At 62.5% G+C, this 17,603-nt stretch overlaps 3 protein-coding genes across 8 annotated transcripts in view; all 3 read right to left on the bottom strand.

Annotated features, from left to right (window-relative positions):
• The window catches only part of TONSL (tonsoku like, DNA repair protein), a 12,055-nt gene extending 11,731 nt beyond the window's left edge, over positions 1-324 (bottom strand). The window contains exons 1-2 of the mRNA XM_019630127.1: positions 244-324; positions 16-143 (exon numbers count right to left, since the gene is read on the bottom strand). Coding sequence (XP_019485672.1) covers positions 16-143; positions 244-268 — 153 coding nt within the window. The 5' untranslated portion in view covers positions 269-324. The remainder of the gene's footprint in view (positions 1-15; positions 144-243) is intronic.
• A 3,462-nt stretch (positions 325-3,786) lies between these two features.
• ZFTRAF1 (zinc finger TRAF-type and ring finger containing 1) lies at positions 3,787-14,976 on the bottom strand. 4 transcript variants are annotated; one of them, XM_019630231.1, is made up of 4 exons: positions 14,441-14,976; positions 6,864-7,102; positions 5,994-6,205; positions 3,787-4,498 (listed from the first exon to the last, which is right to left on the bottom strand). In XM_019630231.1, exons 1-4 carry the CDS (start codon positions 14,759-14,761, stop codon positions 4,107-4,109), a joined length of 1,164 nt encoding a protein of 387 aa, XP_019485776.1. In that variant the 5' UTR covers positions 14,762-14,976; the 3' UTR covers positions 3,787-4,106. The 4 variants fall into 4 exon arrangements, with proteins under 4 accessions (XP_019485776.1, XP_019485775.1, XP_019485777.1 ...); XM_019630230.1 differs by lacking the exon at positions 3,787-4,498 and adding an exon at positions 4,806-5,637; XM_019630232.1 differs by lacking the exon at positions 3,787-4,498 and adding an exon at positions 4,806-5,592.
• Positions 14,977-15,841: 865 nt separating this feature from the next.
• TMEM276 (transmembrane protein 276) lies at positions 15,842-17,464 on the bottom strand. Of its 3 annotated transcripts, none has more exons than XM_019630248.1 (3): positions 17,179-17,464; positions 16,766-17,051; positions 15,842-16,597 (listed from the first exon to the last, which is right to left on the bottom strand). In XM_019630248.1, exons 2-3 carry the CDS (start codon positions 16,856-16,858, stop codon positions 16,112-16,114), a joined length of 579 nt encoding a protein of 192 aa, XP_019485793.1. In that variant the 5' UTR covers positions 16,859-17,051; positions 17,179-17,464; the 3' UTR covers positions 15,842-16,111. The 3 variants fall into 3 exon arrangements, with proteins under 3 accessions (XP_019485793.1, XP_019485794.1, XP_019485792.1); XM_019630249.1 differs by having other exon boundaries at positions 17,198-17,464; XM_019630247.1 differs by having other exon boundaries at positions 16,766-17,464.
• Positions 17,465-17,603: the final 139 nt, after the last annotated feature.

The raw sequence follows: 17,603 nt of genomic DNA, 5'->3' as shown, positions 1-17,603 counted from the left end.
CCGGGCTCCCCTGGCCCGGGCCTCTGGACCCCGCGCGATGCACGCACCATGGCTGGCCAGGAGCTCCCCCAGCTGGTGGCACAGGGCGGCTTCCTCCCGCAGTTGCCCGCTGCTCTGGGCCTTGGCCTTGGCCTTGCTCAGCTCTGCAGAAAGAGAGACGAGGCCAGAAAGCTGAGCCCTCCGCCCGGGCCAGCCAGATCCGCTCTCAGCCCCCGCGCTAAGGCGCCCGGCCCGGGAACTCACGGCGAAGCTCACGGTCCAGGCTCATGCTCCGACCGCCGCGCAGGGATCCAGACTTCCCGCGCTCCCGCGAGGCCCTGCGGCCCCGCCCAGTCCCGGCCCCGCCTCCCGGCCCCGCGCAAGCGCAGTCCTGCACTCCCGCGCGCGGAGAACCCGGGAAGTGTAGTCTAGCTGCCCGAAGCATCCTGCTGGGGCTGTAGTCTGGCTGGCGCTTGGCGGGAAGAGCAGCGAGAGGGCTGCTGCCTCCAGGAATTCCTGGGGCTGCCCAGACGCTGAGATCCCACTCCGGCCCCGCAGCGGCCCTTGGGATGGGGTCTCCTGGGCTCCTGCCTGTGCTACCGCTGACCCCTCACACATGTCACTTGTGTACAGGTGGGACTCTTTCTGAGGAGCGCAATGCCCTCGCGTACAGAGGAGATGAGGGTCGGTGACCATACACGCTGAGCACCTGGGGACGTGCACGTGGTCAGAGGAGCCCCAATGAGGCCGCACTGCCCCCGGGTTTGGGGAATCAAACCCCGTGCTGCTGGGGAAGGAGCACGTTCTCCAAAATGGACCGAGCAAGGCGCTGCTTCCTCGCACACGCCACCTGCGCTTCTGGGAAACTGAGTCGGTTAAAGCTGCAGAGCCACCCTGCGCCAAGAGTTCAAGGCAGTGAGTGGGACCTGGCTCCGAGCCTGTAACCCAGACTGCTGCAGAGGTCTGCGCACCCAGGCCCCAGACCTCTGAATGCCTGCCCTGTCCCTCACCGCTGTGGGAACCCAAAACCTTCCACTCCTGGCAGCTCTCAGTACCCACTACATATCACGCACAGGCCTGGGCACCGGACCACTGCTGGCATCCCAAAGGCCCCAAAGGAGGCGGGGAAGGAAGGAGTGGGAGATGGATGGGATTTCCTATGGGTATTGAAACAGACCCAATGGGGTAAAACCCTCAGCCAGTGGATGGACAGCAAAGTCTGTTGGGATGGGAGTGATATGGAGGGTGGATGGGTCCTTGGGCCCAAGGATGGCTGCCCAGGGCTAGTGCCTGCCCGGCCCACAGGGTAGGGTCAGATCCAAGCCTGAGGAGCTGCAGAAGGTGGAAAGTTGGACCTCACCGCCCTCCTTTTCTACTCAAGAGTGTGAAGCTCTGTGGGGCCCCCAGCAGGACCTGGGGTGTGGTGGGGGTGAAGGTGGAGGTGGGAGCAAGGCCATGGAAGCTGACTGGCTCAGCTGAAGGCGAGGGCTGAGGGCGAGGACACCCCCCCAAGAGCTGCTGCAAAGACGTGACCAGCTCTCCCTGCAGCACCAGCATTCTCAGTCCTGGCTGGGGGCCGATTCCCCTTCAGAGAAGATCCAACTCTATGCCTGTTTCCCCACTGATCAGACAAGGATATGTACATGAGGTGGTACTGAGCAGGGGCTGGAGCCCAGGGAAGCCCATTCATAAGGAAACACAGACAAAACACGGTTTAGAATTTTTTAAAACTAGTTACATACAGAAAAGATCCGAAGAGAACACAGACCACAAAAGTGACACGTAAGTCATTTCCAACAATGGGAAAAACACCTCTTGCTCCACTCTTTAAAAAATTGTTTTTATTACTTTTTTAAGTGTGTCACTTTGAGTGAACTGAGGATGTAGTGCTCATAGGGGAGTGGGGGTGAGAAGGGGGACAGAGGAGGGGCCGTCTTGGTCTGTGCCCCCATGCCTCCCCACACATCTGCAGAGGTTGCACTCCCCCCAGTTGCAGGTCAGGATGCCAAGATGGCAGGGGTCTTGGAGACAGACCAGTGGTGTCTCCTCAACATGGATGACATCCCCCATAAATCAGTGGGCCCCAATGAGATGCCCGCAAGGTTTATGGCGCCAGGCCCCGGCTGCGGCTGAGACATTACAATTTCCCAGGGTGCTGGGTGTCCCCAGGCTGTGACAGTCACAGGGTGGTGGCCATGCTGGGACAGTGACACTGGGATGTTAATCTTCTTGGGCACCCCAGACACACACACCCTTGGCTTCAGGAGGCAGTGGGCTGTGCACCCCCAGCACGAGGCTGACACTGGTGCCACAGAGCCCAGCCCCACCTGTCCCCCGCCCACCCATGCAGGGCTGCAGTCACACACCGAAACCCAATGTCTCCCACCCTGCCCCACTCCAGCAGAGCCAGCGGGGGCTGCCATCTGCTGACTCAGTCTCTCACGCATGCACCCAAACACAAGCGGGCCGGGCAACCCCACCTCTGCCTGGGCTCCACTCACAACACCATCACTTGGAAACCAGGAACTCCTCAGAGAGATGCAGTGACACAGTGCCTTCTCCTACACACAGGAGACCTGACCTGCAATGACCTGAATGTCATCCTCTGTGCCCGCCAGGTAGGGGACAGCCTGAGGGCAGTGGGGCTGGGTGTGCCCACGTTGAGATCGCTGTGGGGGGCTAGGCTGGGGTCTTCCTTTGTAGAGCGTAGAAAACCAAGCACAGCAGTGCACCTCCTGGTCCCCTTGGTGGCCAGCCATCAGTCTTTCAGGAAGGGGCCCCCTCTCCCCCCGCAAAGTCCCATGCCCTGGGCTTGGAACAGGAAGCCAAATAGGCCTCTCAGAGTAACTTAGGGAGCTGTCCTGGTGGGAGAACTGACTCCATGTCTCAGTTCCCAACTTGAGGGCCAGGACAGGGGCCACCCCCAGATGCAGGCCAGGCCTGTGTTCTTGCTGCCAGGGCTGCACTGACCACTGAGCCCTGCTTGGCCTGGGCAATGGGGCCGGGTGGCAGGTACTGCTCCAAGGCGTGGATGGGCCTGACAAGGGGCAAAACGGTTCTTTGGTACTGAAGCACAGAAAAGCTATCACAGAGGAGCCATGCCTCCTAGGCAAAGGGGGGCAAGCTCTCCAGTAGCTCCAAGGGTCCTGGGGTCCTCCAGGCTCCTTCTCCCTATACCCATACACCGGGCATGCTCACTGAAGCCCTGGGGCAGGGCTGCGGGAGCAGCAGTCAAGGCTGAGAAGAGGCCGACTCTCTCACGCTCGCTGACCAGGCGCTGACCTCCACAGGGGACCCCCGGACACAGGGCCAGCAGCTTATCCCTGAGAGTAGCATGGGGGTGGCTGGCCCACTCGGACCCTCACCAGTCAGGCTGCCTTCCTCATCGCCAGTGACCCCCAGAGCTTTCCTCACAGCCTGGGGACTCTGTGCCCTTGAGGCTGAATACAGAAAATAGATTCTGACTGAATTTGCATAATTTACAGAGGATTCGTTAAAGAGCTTCATTTTTTTTTTTTTCCTGGGAAGAGACAGAATTTCACCCTGCATTCCGAAAAATCTGCTGAGCCCAGTGGCCAAGTCCTGCCCCCTGGAGCAGCTGGGGGAGGGAGTGGTGGTGCTGAGGCTGCTGCAGGACCCCGGACCCTGCCCACTCCCCTGCCCAGGCCCACGACAGAGGGGCAGCATCTCCGAGTGTCTCCCGGGCAGCCCACAGAGGGGCAGTAACAGGGATGGGTGGGCTCCGACCCCCAGGCCAAACCACAGCTCAAATCACAGCCACACCTTACCCTCGAACAAAACAGAAAGTAGGAAACAAGGGTGCCTTTTTAATTGCAATCAAATATGCCGTCTGAAGCCAGCGCCCCCGAGCCCGGCCCAGGAGCCGCGCGTGGCCCAGGGTAGGCGACGCAGCCCCACCGAATGACGAGTGACAGGGGCCGGGCAGGTCCTCTGCGCTGTGCCTCACATGTCCCTGGGCTGCAGGCTCCCGTGCCATGGCCCGGCCTCCGGTGCCCTGGGCAGGGGGCGGGCGGAGGGCAAAGCGCTGAGCGCTCACACCTTCGCGCACGCATGCACTTTCCCAGGGTTCGACGGCTCCCCGAGGTGCCCGGCGGCGCGTCGCCCGCCTACTTCTGTATCTGGAACAGGAAGAGCCGCAGGTTGATGTTCTTGGCGGCCAGCAGCTTGTTGCACTCCACGGAGTCGGCGATGGGCAGCGGCACGTAGTCCGTCTCATTGCTGTCGTTGGTGAAAACAAAGTGGTAGATGACGGGACTGATCTTCACGTCATCATAGGGGCCCTTGAGCAGCAGGAAGGAGCACTCCAGGGGTGCCGTGACCTTGCTCTTGAGGAGCAGCTGGAAGGAGAGGGTGCGCTTGCAGGACAGGTTGGGGTTGCGCTCCGAGTCATTCACGCGCGCCTTCAGGACCCACGTCTGGCTCAGCACCGTGAACCGCGGTGTCTCGTAGTACAGGCGTGTGATGAAGTCATCGGTGCGGTACGGCCGGAACTGGACCTCTGTGGAGACAGACAGGCCGGAAGAGCCGGCAGTCAGTGTGGGCTGGGCCAGCGGTGGCGCCTTCCCACCAGCCAGCTGCAGACTCAGGCTCGGCTGGGGAGGAAGGCCACTTACCAGGATGGGGCGCCCTACTCGGCACAAGGCAAACCGAACACAACTACGGCATGTGGAGGCGGCGCACACAAGCTTTGGGGAGGTAACTACAAACAGCGGTGACAGCATCAGAGGCTGCGGCCCCCGCTGGCCTCCCCTGGCCCTCGCCCAGGCCCGCCCCAGGGGCATGGGTAAGCAGACACATAGACAGGATGCAGTTCTGAGAACAAGTACGCTTTATTGGTTCCCATACAGAGCTGCCAGAAAGCCGGCGGCAGGCTGGTGCGTGTGTTGGCCAGAGTCAGACCGTGTTGTGTGGCCCCCTGCTGGGCTCTGCCTGCAGGGCTGGCGTCAGTCAGTGGGCGACTGCCACCACACAGTCCTCTCAGCACAGCCCGTGCCCACGGCTGGCTTGTCCCTCCATGGAAGCGGCCAGTCCTTCCTGTATGGACAGGGCTCCCTGCCCCGACACCGCCCAAGTCACGACGCCTTGGCCAGCCCAGACCTGTGAGGCCTGGCCTGGCCTGTCTGTGCCACGGTGCCCACAAGGGAGACTGAGGCTGCAACTAACCAGGGGCCGTGGTCTTCTGTGGCTGAGGCCCTGGGCCCTCAGCCTCTCAGGCCTGTGAAGGCCCACACCGAGCCAGGTCCCATCCAGGCAGCGTGGTGTGACTGGCTGCCAATGACCGCCATTGATGCTCTGGGCCGGCCACCCGGCGTGGGTGGGCAGCAGAGGGCCGGAGGTCTCCCTGAGCGGCCCCAGCATCAGTAGGTACTTCTTGATGTTCACATCTGGACCAGGCTCTGGCTTGGCTGCTAGTCCCCAGCATGTCCGAAGGCAGACGCAGTGGCCAGGAGAGCCCATGAGATCCAGTGGGCCTGAGTGTGCTCCACTCCCAGCTCTGCCTTTTGAGCTGCGCCTGCTCAGCTTGCTCTGGAGCCCTGGCCCTGAGCATCTTCTTGCTGGCCTCGTGAGGCCTCTGGCCACTGCGGTGAACGCCTACAGGCAGGACCCAACGTGACGAGTGCTCTTCTTGCCCTGGCTCTGCAGGGCAGGCCCCCAGTTCTCAGCAACATTCCCACTTTCTGGTTAGACCCCCGAATGTCCCAAGGCTGTACAGCCCCACCTTGCTGAGTTGGCAGGGCTGGGGTGGGGAGGACGGGTGGGAGGGGTCTCTGTGAGAGCCATGCAGGTGTCCCCAGGGTCCTACCCCGGCCCCCGCACAGCTCAGCCTTTGGTCCATCGTCTCCCCCGAGGTGTCCCCCCATTCACCAGGAGCTTGTCCAGAGCCCAGCTGTCTGGCGCGGCCCATGCCCACTGCTCAGAGCCTGCTGCTCCCCAGGCTCCCCACCGCCAGCCCCCAGCCTGCGCGGTGTGCAGTGGGCGGCGAGGCAGCTCACCTGTGTAGCCGATCTTCTCAAAGCTGAGCAGGCTGAATATACTGTTGTACAGCTGCATCTCCTTGCGGAGGCTCTGGTCCATCTCGCCCAGGATCTCCATCAGCTCGTTGCCCGTCTTGGTTGGGTGGGCACATGCGGCCTCGTGAACTGTCAGCTCGTGGAAGGGGCCGTGCCACGGGCAGCCGATGCGTTTGTACTTGCACTGGGTCACCCTGGGGAGGACAGCACCGCAGTCACAATCTGCACCCCGTGGGCCTCTGCTCAGCCCTACTCACGCATAAGCCACTCCCTGAGGGGCACACTCAGCATGTGCTAGCCCCAGGAAGAGGCCAGAGTGTGTGTGAGGGACGGAGAGAAGGCACCGTGCAAGCTGTGGATGCACCAGCCACCTACACCCACTGCTGTGGGCTGTCTCCTGCTGGGCAGTAGCAGCTAGGATCCGGACCTGGTTCCGCACAGACAAACTCCCCATGCGGCACGGTGGCCTGGCGCCCTCTGCAGGCGGCAGTAGAGAACACCTGGGTCTGGGCTGTGGAGCCAATGTGGACTCACTCACACTGGAGAGCCCAGAGCTACCGAGCTGGTCAGGGATGCTAAGGACAGCCTCTAAGAGGTCCCCACATAGCCACAGAGAGCCAGAGCTCTCTGTGCAGACAGCCACTGGGTGCAGATCCAAGCCCCCACCCAGTGTGGGACCCCCACGCCCACCGCACTGCAGTGCCTGGACCCTGAGCAGCTCCACGCCGGCCCAGCCCGGCAAGGCATCGATGGGCTGCGTGTGCATGACCCAAGGCCCGGCAACTAGGCTCAGCCAGTGTCCTGCATGCTGAGGCCTGCCCACAGCGGGTGGCCCCTGGCCCCAGCGGTCACCTGTCTTGGCACTCCTCTTTCTGGTGCCTCTCCAGCAGGGAGCGGGGGAACTGGCGCAGGCAGAAGCCGCACTCGGAGGGCAGTTCGCTCACGGCCTTCTCCACGGCCAGGTTGCGGCAGCAGAGGCTCTTGCTGATCTCACAGCGACAATTGGGGCACGTGGCCTGCTCCTCCTTCAGCCGGGCATCTGCTAGTAGGTGGATAAAACAGCCAGCGCACATCAAGTGACCGTTAGTGCACTGCGAAGAAGCAGAGGGAGACGGAGCTCACAGACCTGCGGGACGCGCACGCCCACGCCGCCCAACAGCTCCGGCCAGGGCAGGGCCAGGCGTCCTGAGGGCGAGGGGCGCAGGCGTGCTGGTGCACACTCAGGAGGGACAGGCAGGCCTCTGCCTGCAGCACCGCTGACAGCTAGCTGGGCTCCTGAGGAGAGGCATGTGTCTCTGGGTAGAACCTCGTTGGATCATAAGTTACGACTCTTCACTGTGGCAGGCCTGCTGGTGGCGACTGGCCATGCTGGGGCTTGGGGCTTGGCCTTTTCCCATCCCAGGGGTCAGGGGCTGTCCTGAGTCGCCTACAGGCTCTAATTTCGGGGTGGCCTAGCATAGCAGCGGCACACAGCCAGCAGCTGTTGGGGCACAGCAGACACTGCTCCCGGTGTCGAGGCAAGTGTGCCCTGCTCCTGGTCTTCAGAAGGGCCATTCGTGCTGGGGGCTGGGTACCTGGCTCGGATTGACCCCCAGCCTGACCCTTCCCTTCTTGACCTCCTTGACCAGCACAAGTGAGAAGGCAGGTGTCCTTCACCCAGGGAGGGTGGCTACCACAGGAGCTTTCCCCAGACCTGGTGTAGGCACAGAGCTGTGGCAGCGGGGGAGGCTGAGTCGGCCCGGGAGAAGGGCACATGTGTGGTGCATGCCTGGGGAAGGGGGGGACAGGTGGGCAGCAGGCGGGAGGCGTTGCCGAGTTGGGTCAGTAAGAGCCAGGCCCCCTCCCTTTCTGAACCTGAAGCTCTGAGGCCTAGAGGCTGCTGTCAGCAACCTGCCCCTCCTGCTGGGGGTCCCTGTGCTTGTGGACGGCGGGCTGCCAGCTCAACTCCCATCTTGGGTCTCTCACCGGTTCTACACACACCTCCCCAGCACCCACTTGGTGCTGTCCAGAGGGACACCCGGTGGACTGTGGGCCCGGCCTCCCAGGGGCTCAGTGTGGGGGAGGAGAGACCCACACAGGAGCCAAAATGTAAAGAGCAAAGTGAGCTGAGTGTCCTCATGGGGCAAACAGCTCCCCCCAAGTTCAGCCCAGGGGCAGGTGCAATGGTCTTAGAGCCCGGGGAGTGCTGGGGGGCGGGGGGGAGTGTGGGTACCGCCAAGGCCTAGCTGGATTTCCATTTGGAGACTCTCCCATGGCTGGCTAAGGGAGAATGGGCAGGCAGCAGCTGGCCTGGGTGCACCGGCTGTGGCAGGCCTCCAGGAAGCCACGGGGCCACAGGCGCTGCACCACGCTGTGTGAGCTCTTAGCACATGGGCCAGGCCAGGGGTCTAGTGTGACGAGGCCTAGTACTGAGGACCGACAGTGGTGTGGGGGCTGGGGACAAAGGCCTCATTCACAGGATCCATGTCCACACATGCACCACAGGTTATCTGCACTCAAGCCTCATGTTCCAAATCAGGTAAAAAATTAAGATGTGTAGAATGAGGGAGGGGAGCTGGCTGGGCTCAGGCCTGGAAGGGCCGGCCAGCACCAGCTCTGGACACACACTGGTCCGGAAGTGGTCAGGGTGAGCTGAGGTCTGCCCACAGGAGGAGCAGGGTGGAAAAGCAGGGTGTCCTGACCAAACCCCCAGAGGTCAGTGGAGAAACCAGGGAAGCGGTGAGTGGGGGGGGTGGGCGGGGGAACCCATGGGAGGCGCAGACCAAGGGCCCAGGTCACACCTCTTCTCACAGCCCCCACCTCCCCAAGGGCCTGAGCTGACAGCTGCGGCCTCGGGAGGGGCGTTATAACTTCCAGAAAGAGGGAGGCAAGCAGCAGCACTCGTCAACGGGAGGAGCTGCAGGCCGAGCCACACAACACCACGCTCAGTGAAGCCTGGCAGGACACCAACACCAAGGCCCTCCGGGCCTGGGGGCTCCACACACTGTGTTGCCAGCTTGAGTTCTAGCTATCTCCTGGTGAGACGCTGTCCAGGCAGGGCCCACTGCCTGAGCAGAATGGGCAGCACTCTACTGGGCCCCACCCACTTAAGGTCTCTGGGTGGCCTAACCAGGGTGGAGTCCTGGGGCTTCCGGAGGGACCCCCGAAGCTGCCAAGTATGTGACTGCTTACTTCCTAGCACCGTGAAAACCCATGGCTCTGACCTGCATACCCCTCCCGTCAGGCCTCTCCTTTGATCCTGGGGGGTTACAGGAACACCTGAGCCTCTGGGCCAGCCCCCACCCCTTCCTCCCGGAGCCTCCAGACCCAGTAAGGCCCACTCAAGTGACAGTGCTGCTCACTGTCCCTTCACCCTGAAGGCTCAGCTCCGAGTCAGAACATGGTAAGATAGCAAATGCTCTGAGGGCTGCTGGCCCAGCCAAGGGCAAGCCCACATCCACATGCAGCCAGCCCTCAGCGGCTGCACAAGGGATGCTCTCTGCTGGATATCAGGTGGCTGGCCTGGTCCCAGCTGACACAAAGCCCAAGGGGTCTGTCCACAGCAGGGCAGTCACCATGCTCCAGGACCGCCGCCCTCCCCGCCCCCATCCAGGCCTCCGTCAGCCTCCCAAGCAAGACCCCAGTTCTAAACGCAGGCCAGGCCACAGCATCACACAGACTCTGCACCTGCCCCAGAGGACTCTGCATAGTGCTGGCCACACACCACGCCTCTGATGGACAGCATCAGTCAGGGAAGGCCACGCTCCCTAGATCCTGGGCACTCCAAACAGTAGCTCCTCCAGCACTCAGGTAGGTACTTTCCCACCACATGCCAGGAAGATCCTGGTGGTGGGGAAGGGGAGGGCCCCACAGCCCAGGCCATTACCCAGCAGCCCCTCCCTCTGCCTGGCCACAGGCAGCTCGTGGGGGCCTGGGCTGTGCAGGCCGGGGCCTCCATCTGGGCTAGCTTCTCCCAGCTAAGGGGGAGCTGAATGGACCATTTGGACTCACAAGAAGGAGCCCTGACCCCCAGGCCTTGGACTGGAAGCAGGTCTTAGAAAATGCACCCCCCCCAACTTCTGGCAACCACATTCATGGTCAATCAGCTGTTAGTTCCTTTCAAGCCTGGAGTGTATGGTCCCCTCAAATCCTGGGCCCCCCATACTAACTACACTCCTTCTCTAGAGAAGGCTCGGCACCCAGGCCCACGGGAGCAGCCCTCCCTCTGAAGCACAGCTGAGGGCGCCAACCCCAGTAACACTGCTCAGCCCAGCTGGAAGACCCCTCACCCCACACGCTCCTCTTTAACCAAGGAGCCTGGAAGGGGCCGTACAGCGTCCCAGGTACACAGGTGTTTCGGTTGGAAGTCATGGGCCAGTGGCTCCTGATGTCATGCCATCCTGAGAGCCAGGACTCGGGTGGGAGCCCATCGATCCCACAGCCAGATGCTTCCTCAGAACCTTAGCGCTGCCTGGAGCACAGGGAATGAGGTGAGAAACAAGCGGCCCAAAACGCAAAACTGACTCCTCTACCCTAGTCCAGAAAGCCTCGCTTCGCCCTGGTTTGGGACACCAAAGCAGGTGTATTTTCAAAGCACCCAGTCTCCTTGGGCCTTTCTCCACTCAAAGTATGAGCCAGAGCAGCCGGGGAGCTGAGGAAGAGGACCCTGGGCCATGGGGAGGACTGACCCACCAGCCCTCTTCAAACGTCACACCAGCAAGCGTGCCAACAGTTGCTAACAGGGTGGGCGTGCCGGGAGGCTCCCCGAGGCCTGCACCCACACTGGCTGCAGCGTGGGCAGACATGGAGCCACCCCTGCTTTCTGGCCTTTTACCAATGTGACCGCCAATTAGGTACCCAGTCCCCTTGGGTCAGAGATTGAACTGAATCCTGGGAGAGACAGGAGGTCATACACAACCTTCCCATAGGGCACAGGGGCAAATGCCTGTCATCCTGTAGCAAGGAGAGGACAGCCACAGCATAGGGGCGCTGCCTCAGCAGGGCTACGAGGACAAAGAGAGGACGCCAGGCAGAAGGACACAGAGCCAGGATGAAGGAGCAGGCCCAGGTCTGAATCCAGGAGTGGCAGGACCAGGGGCCAGGCCAGCTAGAGCCACATCCCAGAGACTCCTTCCCCCCGATAGGGGGTCACAGGGAGCTTTTGTGGCTGAGAACCAGGAAGGGTGGGAGAGCTGTGCGGCCCCTCCCTCCACATGCCAGTCCTCAGCTCAGGGCCTCAGCTGATGCCAGCAGGGTTAAGAGCAGCTGGAAGGCACACTGGGCTTCGTGTGAAGGACAGGGGACAGTCTGGGAAGGAAGGCAGGGTCAGGCCATGGCTGCAGTGCTCCAGCCACGCCGAGGCTATTTGCCCCAGAGAAGGCACTGTCTTAGCAGAGGAGCTGGGTGACACTGCTGTGACCACTGTGAGCAAATGCCAGTGAGCTACCAGTCTCCCACTCTTGCATGAAGTAGCTGAGGGTCCCTGCTGCTCCTGCAGCCCTCCTGCCTCCACCTGGGTGCCTGGGTCCCCTCCTGGAGGGGACCTCCCGGAGGTGGCTGCATATCTTGTCAGACTAGTCACCGAGGCCACACCTAACACCCACATGGAGAACATCAAAGCCAGCACCTACTGTACCCGCTTGGCCCCTGACCTTGCCTAACGCAGGCCATGATGACAGCCATTTGCATGAGTTCTGTGGTCTGAAACCGGAGCGAATTTCCCAACCCAGGCATGCGGCATGATGTGCCAGGGACTCAGGCTCCAGTGCAGGATAAGCCCACCGATTGGTCCATGCCTGCTCGAGGTGAGCCCTTGCCACCAGCAAGGCTTCCCCGGTGAAACAGAGGTGGGGGTCTAGTGGCCAGAGTGACCGTGCACCCAGCCAATGCAAGGCCCGTGGCATTGTAGCCCATAGCCCCAGTGCCAGCCACAGCATGCCGGGATCAGTATGACCACCAGCTCCTCCCCTCAGCCCAGAGCTGGCGCCATCTGCGCCAGCCTCCAAGGCATGGTGTGGCTGCCGCCCGCCCCCCGCCACATGTCCTGATGGGGTCGGGCCAGTGTTGTCCATAGGAACAGACAGCAGAACTTCCCACGTACCTGAGACCAGCCCACCAGAGATGGCCAGCCAACATGGTTCATCAAAGAAGGCCAGCAGAAGTGAAGAGGCTGAGACCAGGCCCAGCAATGGCCTCAACCAGGGACACGCAGAAGGCTGTGTGCCCACCATCTGGGGGCAACATGTGGAAGCCATGCTGTCCGTGGCCAGAGCCTCCTGGGAGCAAATCCAGCTCTACTGCCCACCAGGCAGACAATGGCCTGTCCCAACCCCTACCCTCAATGTCCCCATGCAGGGTCACTTGCAGCAGCAAGCCACCAAGCAGCCTCCCCTCCTATCCCAGCCCTAGCTCGGCACTGCTGTGCACCCACCCATGGCAGCTCTTCCAGCAGCCAAAGCAAGTTCTGGCCCACAGCAGGGCTCCAGTCAAGCCTTCCAGAGCCCAGGGCCCTCCTACTGACTGCACGTCCGCAGCTTCCTCCAGGCCTCGAGATGGGAAGGGAACCACTCTGGACCAGGGCCCAGGGGTCACTGGGGAGAGCTGGGGTGGGGTGGGGGTCCAGCACCATTCCTGCCGCTCAGTGTCAGTGGGCTCTCCCTGCTCTGCGGCTGGTTCCCAGGGAAGCCACTGAGCAGAGCCCACTGGGCCACGGGAGGGCCATGTCAGGGCTGCCTGAGCACCTTCCCTCTCCATCACAGCTGCTCAGCTGCGTGCTTCTGGCCTACCCAGGACAGAACTCAGCTCCCAGTGCAGTGTGGGCCGGTTTGAACCAGCCAGGCTCCGCGGCCTGGTCACCAGCAGCTCGGGCCAGAGGCAGAGCTGCAGCTCTCTGTGCTGAGTGGACCAGGAGCCAGCACCATGTGGCCTGTCATCATGCCAGGCCCACTCATTGGAGGGGGATGAGGAGACGCCTGAATTCCCCTGGGCCTGCTCACCATTGGCTAGGCTTCCTGGGCTCTCACTCAAGGCCCCCAAAGAGGGAAGAGTTTTCCCACATGGGAGGATCACAAGGTCCTGAGCAAGAAGAAAGGGGCCAGAGGGAGGATATGTCCTGAGAAGCATCCCCAAGGCTGAGGGAATATGACAAGCATTCCCCTCACTGGCACCAGGCAGAAGGCCTGTGACCAGGACCTTCCCAAAGCCCAAGAGGGTGGGTTGAGAGCCAGTGCCCTCTCCCCAAAGAACTCAACTCCCTTCCCCACCAATGCCTTTTCTTTCCTCTCTCCATCACCCAGGCACACTGGGGGCCTCCCAAGCAACCTCATGACACAGCAGGAAGGACCTGGAGATTCAGAGGTTGGAGAAATGGCAACCTAGATGAGCCCCCATTGCTTACTACAAAAATGGCCCTCGCACCCACGGTCCCTAGTTTGAGTAGAAGCAGGGGAACGAGGCCCCATCAGCCATGTCCAGCTCCTGTAAGTGCAAAGAAAAGTGACGAGGAACCTGCTTCCTTCCTCAAAGGGACTCTGAGGAGAGGTACAGAGGTAGTGGGGTTGAGGTGGAGACAGACAGACAAAGGACAAGGCAGAACAATGGACAGTAACTCTGAGGCTCGGGTGTGGTCCCTGTTGCCACGGGGTGCATGCGTCAGACCCACCTGGGCCAGGTACCCTCTCTAACAGCCCAGACCTGGTTAAGGACTCTGTGACCAGCCACCATGCTGGATCCTCAGATGGTAGGTGGATGGCAGAGCTCCCGGAGCGCTGGTAGCCTACAAAGCCAGGCCTCTGCTTGGATGAGGCAGGATGGGGTGGGAGCCTAGCCTGGGGCATAGCACGCCCAGGAGGCACAGGGTCAGGCTGGGGCTAAGGAGGGGACCCAGACTATGGGGCTTGATACAGGTGCGTCACCCAGACCAGGGATGAGGGGACGGGACAGGGGAGGGAAGAGAGGCACCCCCTTCCTTCTCGATGTTCTTCCAGAAAGAAAGGGACAAGTGAAGGGGCTTCTTCCACGCAGGAGGAAGGAGGGGTACAGAAGGAGCCTGAGGACAGGCTTGGGGGAGGGGCTGGCTGCTACAAGAACAGAGGAGCTCTAGAGCGAACAGGAAAGCCAGGGCTCCCTGAGCCTAGGCAGCTGGGCAACGAGGGGAGCAAGCTCTAGCGGGGGCGTGGACATGTCACCAGCTCTCTCCGGGGTCAGCATGAGAGGGTGGGCTGCTGGGGAGTGCTGAGGGGACAGCAGGGGGAGCTGAAAAGAGAAGCAGTATCTAAGTGGTAGGCAGGTTCGGATCGCGAAATAAGGGGAGTCAGATGAAGAAAGCAAGGGGTGAGGAAGACAACGGGGAGCTTCCGACCAGGCTCCGGGGTCCCGACCGCGGGGCTCGGGCCTGGCCTCAGAGGAGATGCGGTGCCCGGGGGCCGTCGGGGTCGGGCCGGCGGCCCTACCTGGTACACGGAGGCCTTGGGCAGGTCCAGGCAGACGGTGCAGCACAGCACCGAGTAGAGCCGCTCCTCCAGCTTCCCGCTGCCCGCCGCCGCCTCGGCCGCCTCGGCCGCCCGGAGCCGCTTCTTGGGCGGTGCGTCGGGGTCGCCGGCCGCCTCCTGCAGCTGCCGGGCGCCGGCCAGCCCCGCCTCGTCCGGAATTCCGGGCCCTGCCGCCTCTCCCAGCGCCGCCGCCGACCCCGCGGCCGCCCCGGCCCCGGCCGGCACGGCGCCGGGGGGCCCTGTGGCCGGGCCGCCCCCGCCGGCCTCTTCTACGCCGGACATCGCGGCGGGCCGGCCCGACGGGCGGGTGCGGGCGCGCTCCCGCGGCTGGAGGTTAGGGGCGCCGCGCGCTCCCGCTGCCCTCTCGCCGCCGCCGCGACCCAGCAGCCCAGCTTCCTGCGCTGCAGCTTCAGTGGGTCCGACCCGCGCGTCGCCCCGCAGCCGCCACGGCCCCCGACCCCGGCGCGGCCGCCATCTTTGTTTTCGCTGCGCTGCCCACCCCCCCGCCACCGCCCCCTGGTTCTCCCAGTCATGTGACACGCGCGGGGCCAATGGGAGCTCCGCTCGGAGCTAGACGGCGCGGCGGCCAGAGCCAATGGGCGCATGAGGCCCGCCCCTGCAGAAAGTGGGTAGGCAGGGGGCGGGACCCAGGGCAACCGCGGCGGACGCACCTTGGGGTGCCGGGACGCGCGCCGCGCTTCCGGCCGGTCCAGGGCGCGGCCCAATGGGGCTGGAGGGCAGCCCTGGACCCTCACGTCTGGGTGTGCCCGCGCCTTTGACCCCCCAACACTCGAGCTTGCGTGTGCGGCGCTCTGGCTTGGTTCACCGGAGCGAGAAACCCCACCGGCCAACCCTCTCCCTCCTGTGCGGGACCAGATGTGCTTTCACAGAAATCAAGCGCAGGGACTCCGGACCCGGAATCTAACCCATGCTCTGCCCAATCCCGTTTCCTAACCCTGGGGTAGGGAGCTGAAGAGGGGTCCATTGAGGAAAGTGTGGGTCTTAGGAAATCAGGACTTGCCTTGCACAGGCCAGAGGGCAAACAGGTAGAGGTTGGGTCAACCTTGGGAGGGGATGTCCCTTTCGGGGAACAGCTGTGGGACAGCCTTCCCCTATCCTGACCCCAGCCGGCAGCCTGTGAAGGTCGATGCCCCAGAGGGCCACCTGCCAGGCCTTGCAAGGGTGCTCAGAACTCCACCATGTCCCAGGACAGCAAGGGCCCAGGACAGGAGCCAGCAGGAGGCCACGGGGTGAGGCGCCAGGGTGCTTCCAGGGCATCCCCTTGGTTTGTTCAATGAAACCACTGGCTGACCTAGGAGCCTTAGGAAGCTCAATCCCTCTCAAGAATGGGCACATTCCATATTCCTGCTGAATCCCTAAGGTTTATTGGAGACCAAGCCTCTTTCTGGATCCACAACCATGGCCTGCCCAGAATCAGGTCCCAAAAGGTGCCTGCACCCTGTCCCCTTCATTCTGGTCTAGGCAGGTCTCCACACTCTGCAAGAGGAGGTACAGTGCCCAGACTCTGCCCCTGACCAGTCACCCTGCAGCAAGCTTACATGAGAAGGAGGCCCCAGGAGCAGGCCAGTGGAAGGGGAGGTGGAGGCAAGGGCAGAGGCCTATCTCCAACCATCACTCCCACTGCAAGCGCTGTGAGTGCAAGGCCCGATGGTAGGCCCAACTGCCTGCAGCCAGGACCCAGCGACAGACGTCCTCTTTTGGCAGCAGCAGCAGTCTGTCCTCCTCTAACCGGCTCAGGAGGCCTGCAGCACCCAGCATCACACCCCCCCACATTCCATAAGTGTTGGTTGTGAAAACGGCCACAATGAGGATGGTCACTGCCACCACCAACATCACCGCTTGAGCAGCCACAGAACGGCCCTCAGCACCAAGGTGGTCACCAGCCACTGCCAGCACCATGCCTCCTCCCAGGAGCAGGTTGGCAGAGGAGCGGTCCCCATTCACCCAGTGGAAATCGAAGGCCAGAAGGGGCAGGCCAATGACAGTGGCCACCCAGGCTCCGGCAAGACAGTCTTCATCTGTGCCCAGCCCTGGGGCCAGCATGGTGGCAGCAGCCAAGGCCTGGAGCAGGAAGCCAGCAGCAGCCCCTCGACTTGCCTGTCAAAACAGGGAGGGGAGAAAATGTGGGAAAAAGAGACCAGGACCTTCCTTTAAACAGGATAGGGTCTCATGGAAGCCTGGTCCCCAGACTCACCTCACACAACCTAGCTAGGTCCTTGGGATTTGGGGATGGGATACACCCCTGCCAGGCCCTTGCGTACTCACCTGGGCAGTCCTCACGGCTGCATGCAGAGACACCACTCCCAGCGCCAGGTGGGACAGGGCCATGCTCCACTCAGCCCATAGCTTGGGTGCCATGGCACCTCAGGTGGTAGTGAGTTTCAGGAGACAAAGAAGGGGCTCCTCAACTTTGCAAAGTAAGAAAGAACGCAGAAGCCGCGACCTGGAGCCCTAAGTTCCGCTCTCCACGACTCCCAGTTTCCAGGGCCTCATTTCTAGTTAGGATAGGCTCATCCGAAACTTTCCGGAGCTCTGAGGCCACTGGGCACAACTGTGGGGAAGAAAAACCCAATTTGGCTGAGAAAAGAAAAGAGAAAACGATGGGAGGGGCTGGGTGGGCGTGAGCCCTGGTGCCCTGGAACCCAACTGGGGGCGCCAGGCATGGGGGAGAGAAGTACCGGGCCCGCGTAGGCCTACTCAGCCTGGTCCCTGTGCTCGAGGAGGCGTCATCTTCGGAACCTGGCCCAGAAGGAGCGACGGCACAGGACCTTAGGGACGGCTGCGCGGCGCCAAAGCAGTAGCGAGTAGGAGGCCGGAGCACTGCCAGCCCGCCGCGGCCCCTTTCCACTCCCAGCCTCCGTCGTTCCGGCACGAACCAACGAGAAGAGCGGAAGCTAGAGCGGCCGGGGGGCGGGGCCTCGGCAAAGAGGGCGTTCTAGGAGAGCGAGGCGAGGCCGAGAGGAGGGCGGGGACTAGCAGGAGGGACCTCTGCAATAGAGTATGGGTATTTTTGCCGAGTGGTTTTCAGAGCTCTGTGGCGAGGGGCGGGGTTGTGAGGAGAGAGGTCTGAGGAAGGGACTGCGGGGGGAGGGGGTCTGAGGAA

Source organism: Hipposideros armiger, unplaced genomic scaffold (assembly GCF_001890085.2).
Source record: "Hipposideros armiger isolate ML-2016 unplaced genomic scaffold, ASM189008v1 scaffold_897, whole genome shotgun sequence".
NCBI lineage: Eukaryota > Metazoa > Chordata > Mammalia > Chiroptera > Hipposideridae > Hipposideros > Hipposideros armiger.
The sequence above is the reverse complement of the archived record's forward strand: the minus strand, read 5'-3'. Positions and strand labels throughout refer to the sequence as shown.

Bases quoted from the DNA above. Each gene is read 5' to 3' on its own strand.
- TMEM276 (XM_019630247.1), bottom strand. From the start codon at position 16,858: ATGGCACCCAAGCTATGGGCTGAGTGGAGCATGGCCCTGTCCCACCTG. The intron at 16,598-16,765 runs GTGAGTACGCAA...CTGTTTTGACAG, and splicing joins CAGCCGTGAGGACTGCCCAG to GCAAGTCGAGGGGCTGCTGC.
- ZFTRAF1 (XM_019630230.1), bottom strand. From the start codon at position 14,761: ATGTCCGGCGTAGAAGAGGCCGGCGGGGGCGGCCCGGCCACAGGGCCC. The intron at 7,103-14,440 runs GTAGGGCCGCCG...GCTTCTTCGCAG, and splicing joins CCAAGGCCTCCGTGTACCAG to TGCACTAACGGTCACTTGAT. The intron at 5,638-5,993 runs GTGAGCTGCCTC...CCTGCCCTGCAG, and splicing joins TGAGAAGATCGGCTACACAG to AGCCAGGGCAAGAAGAGCAC.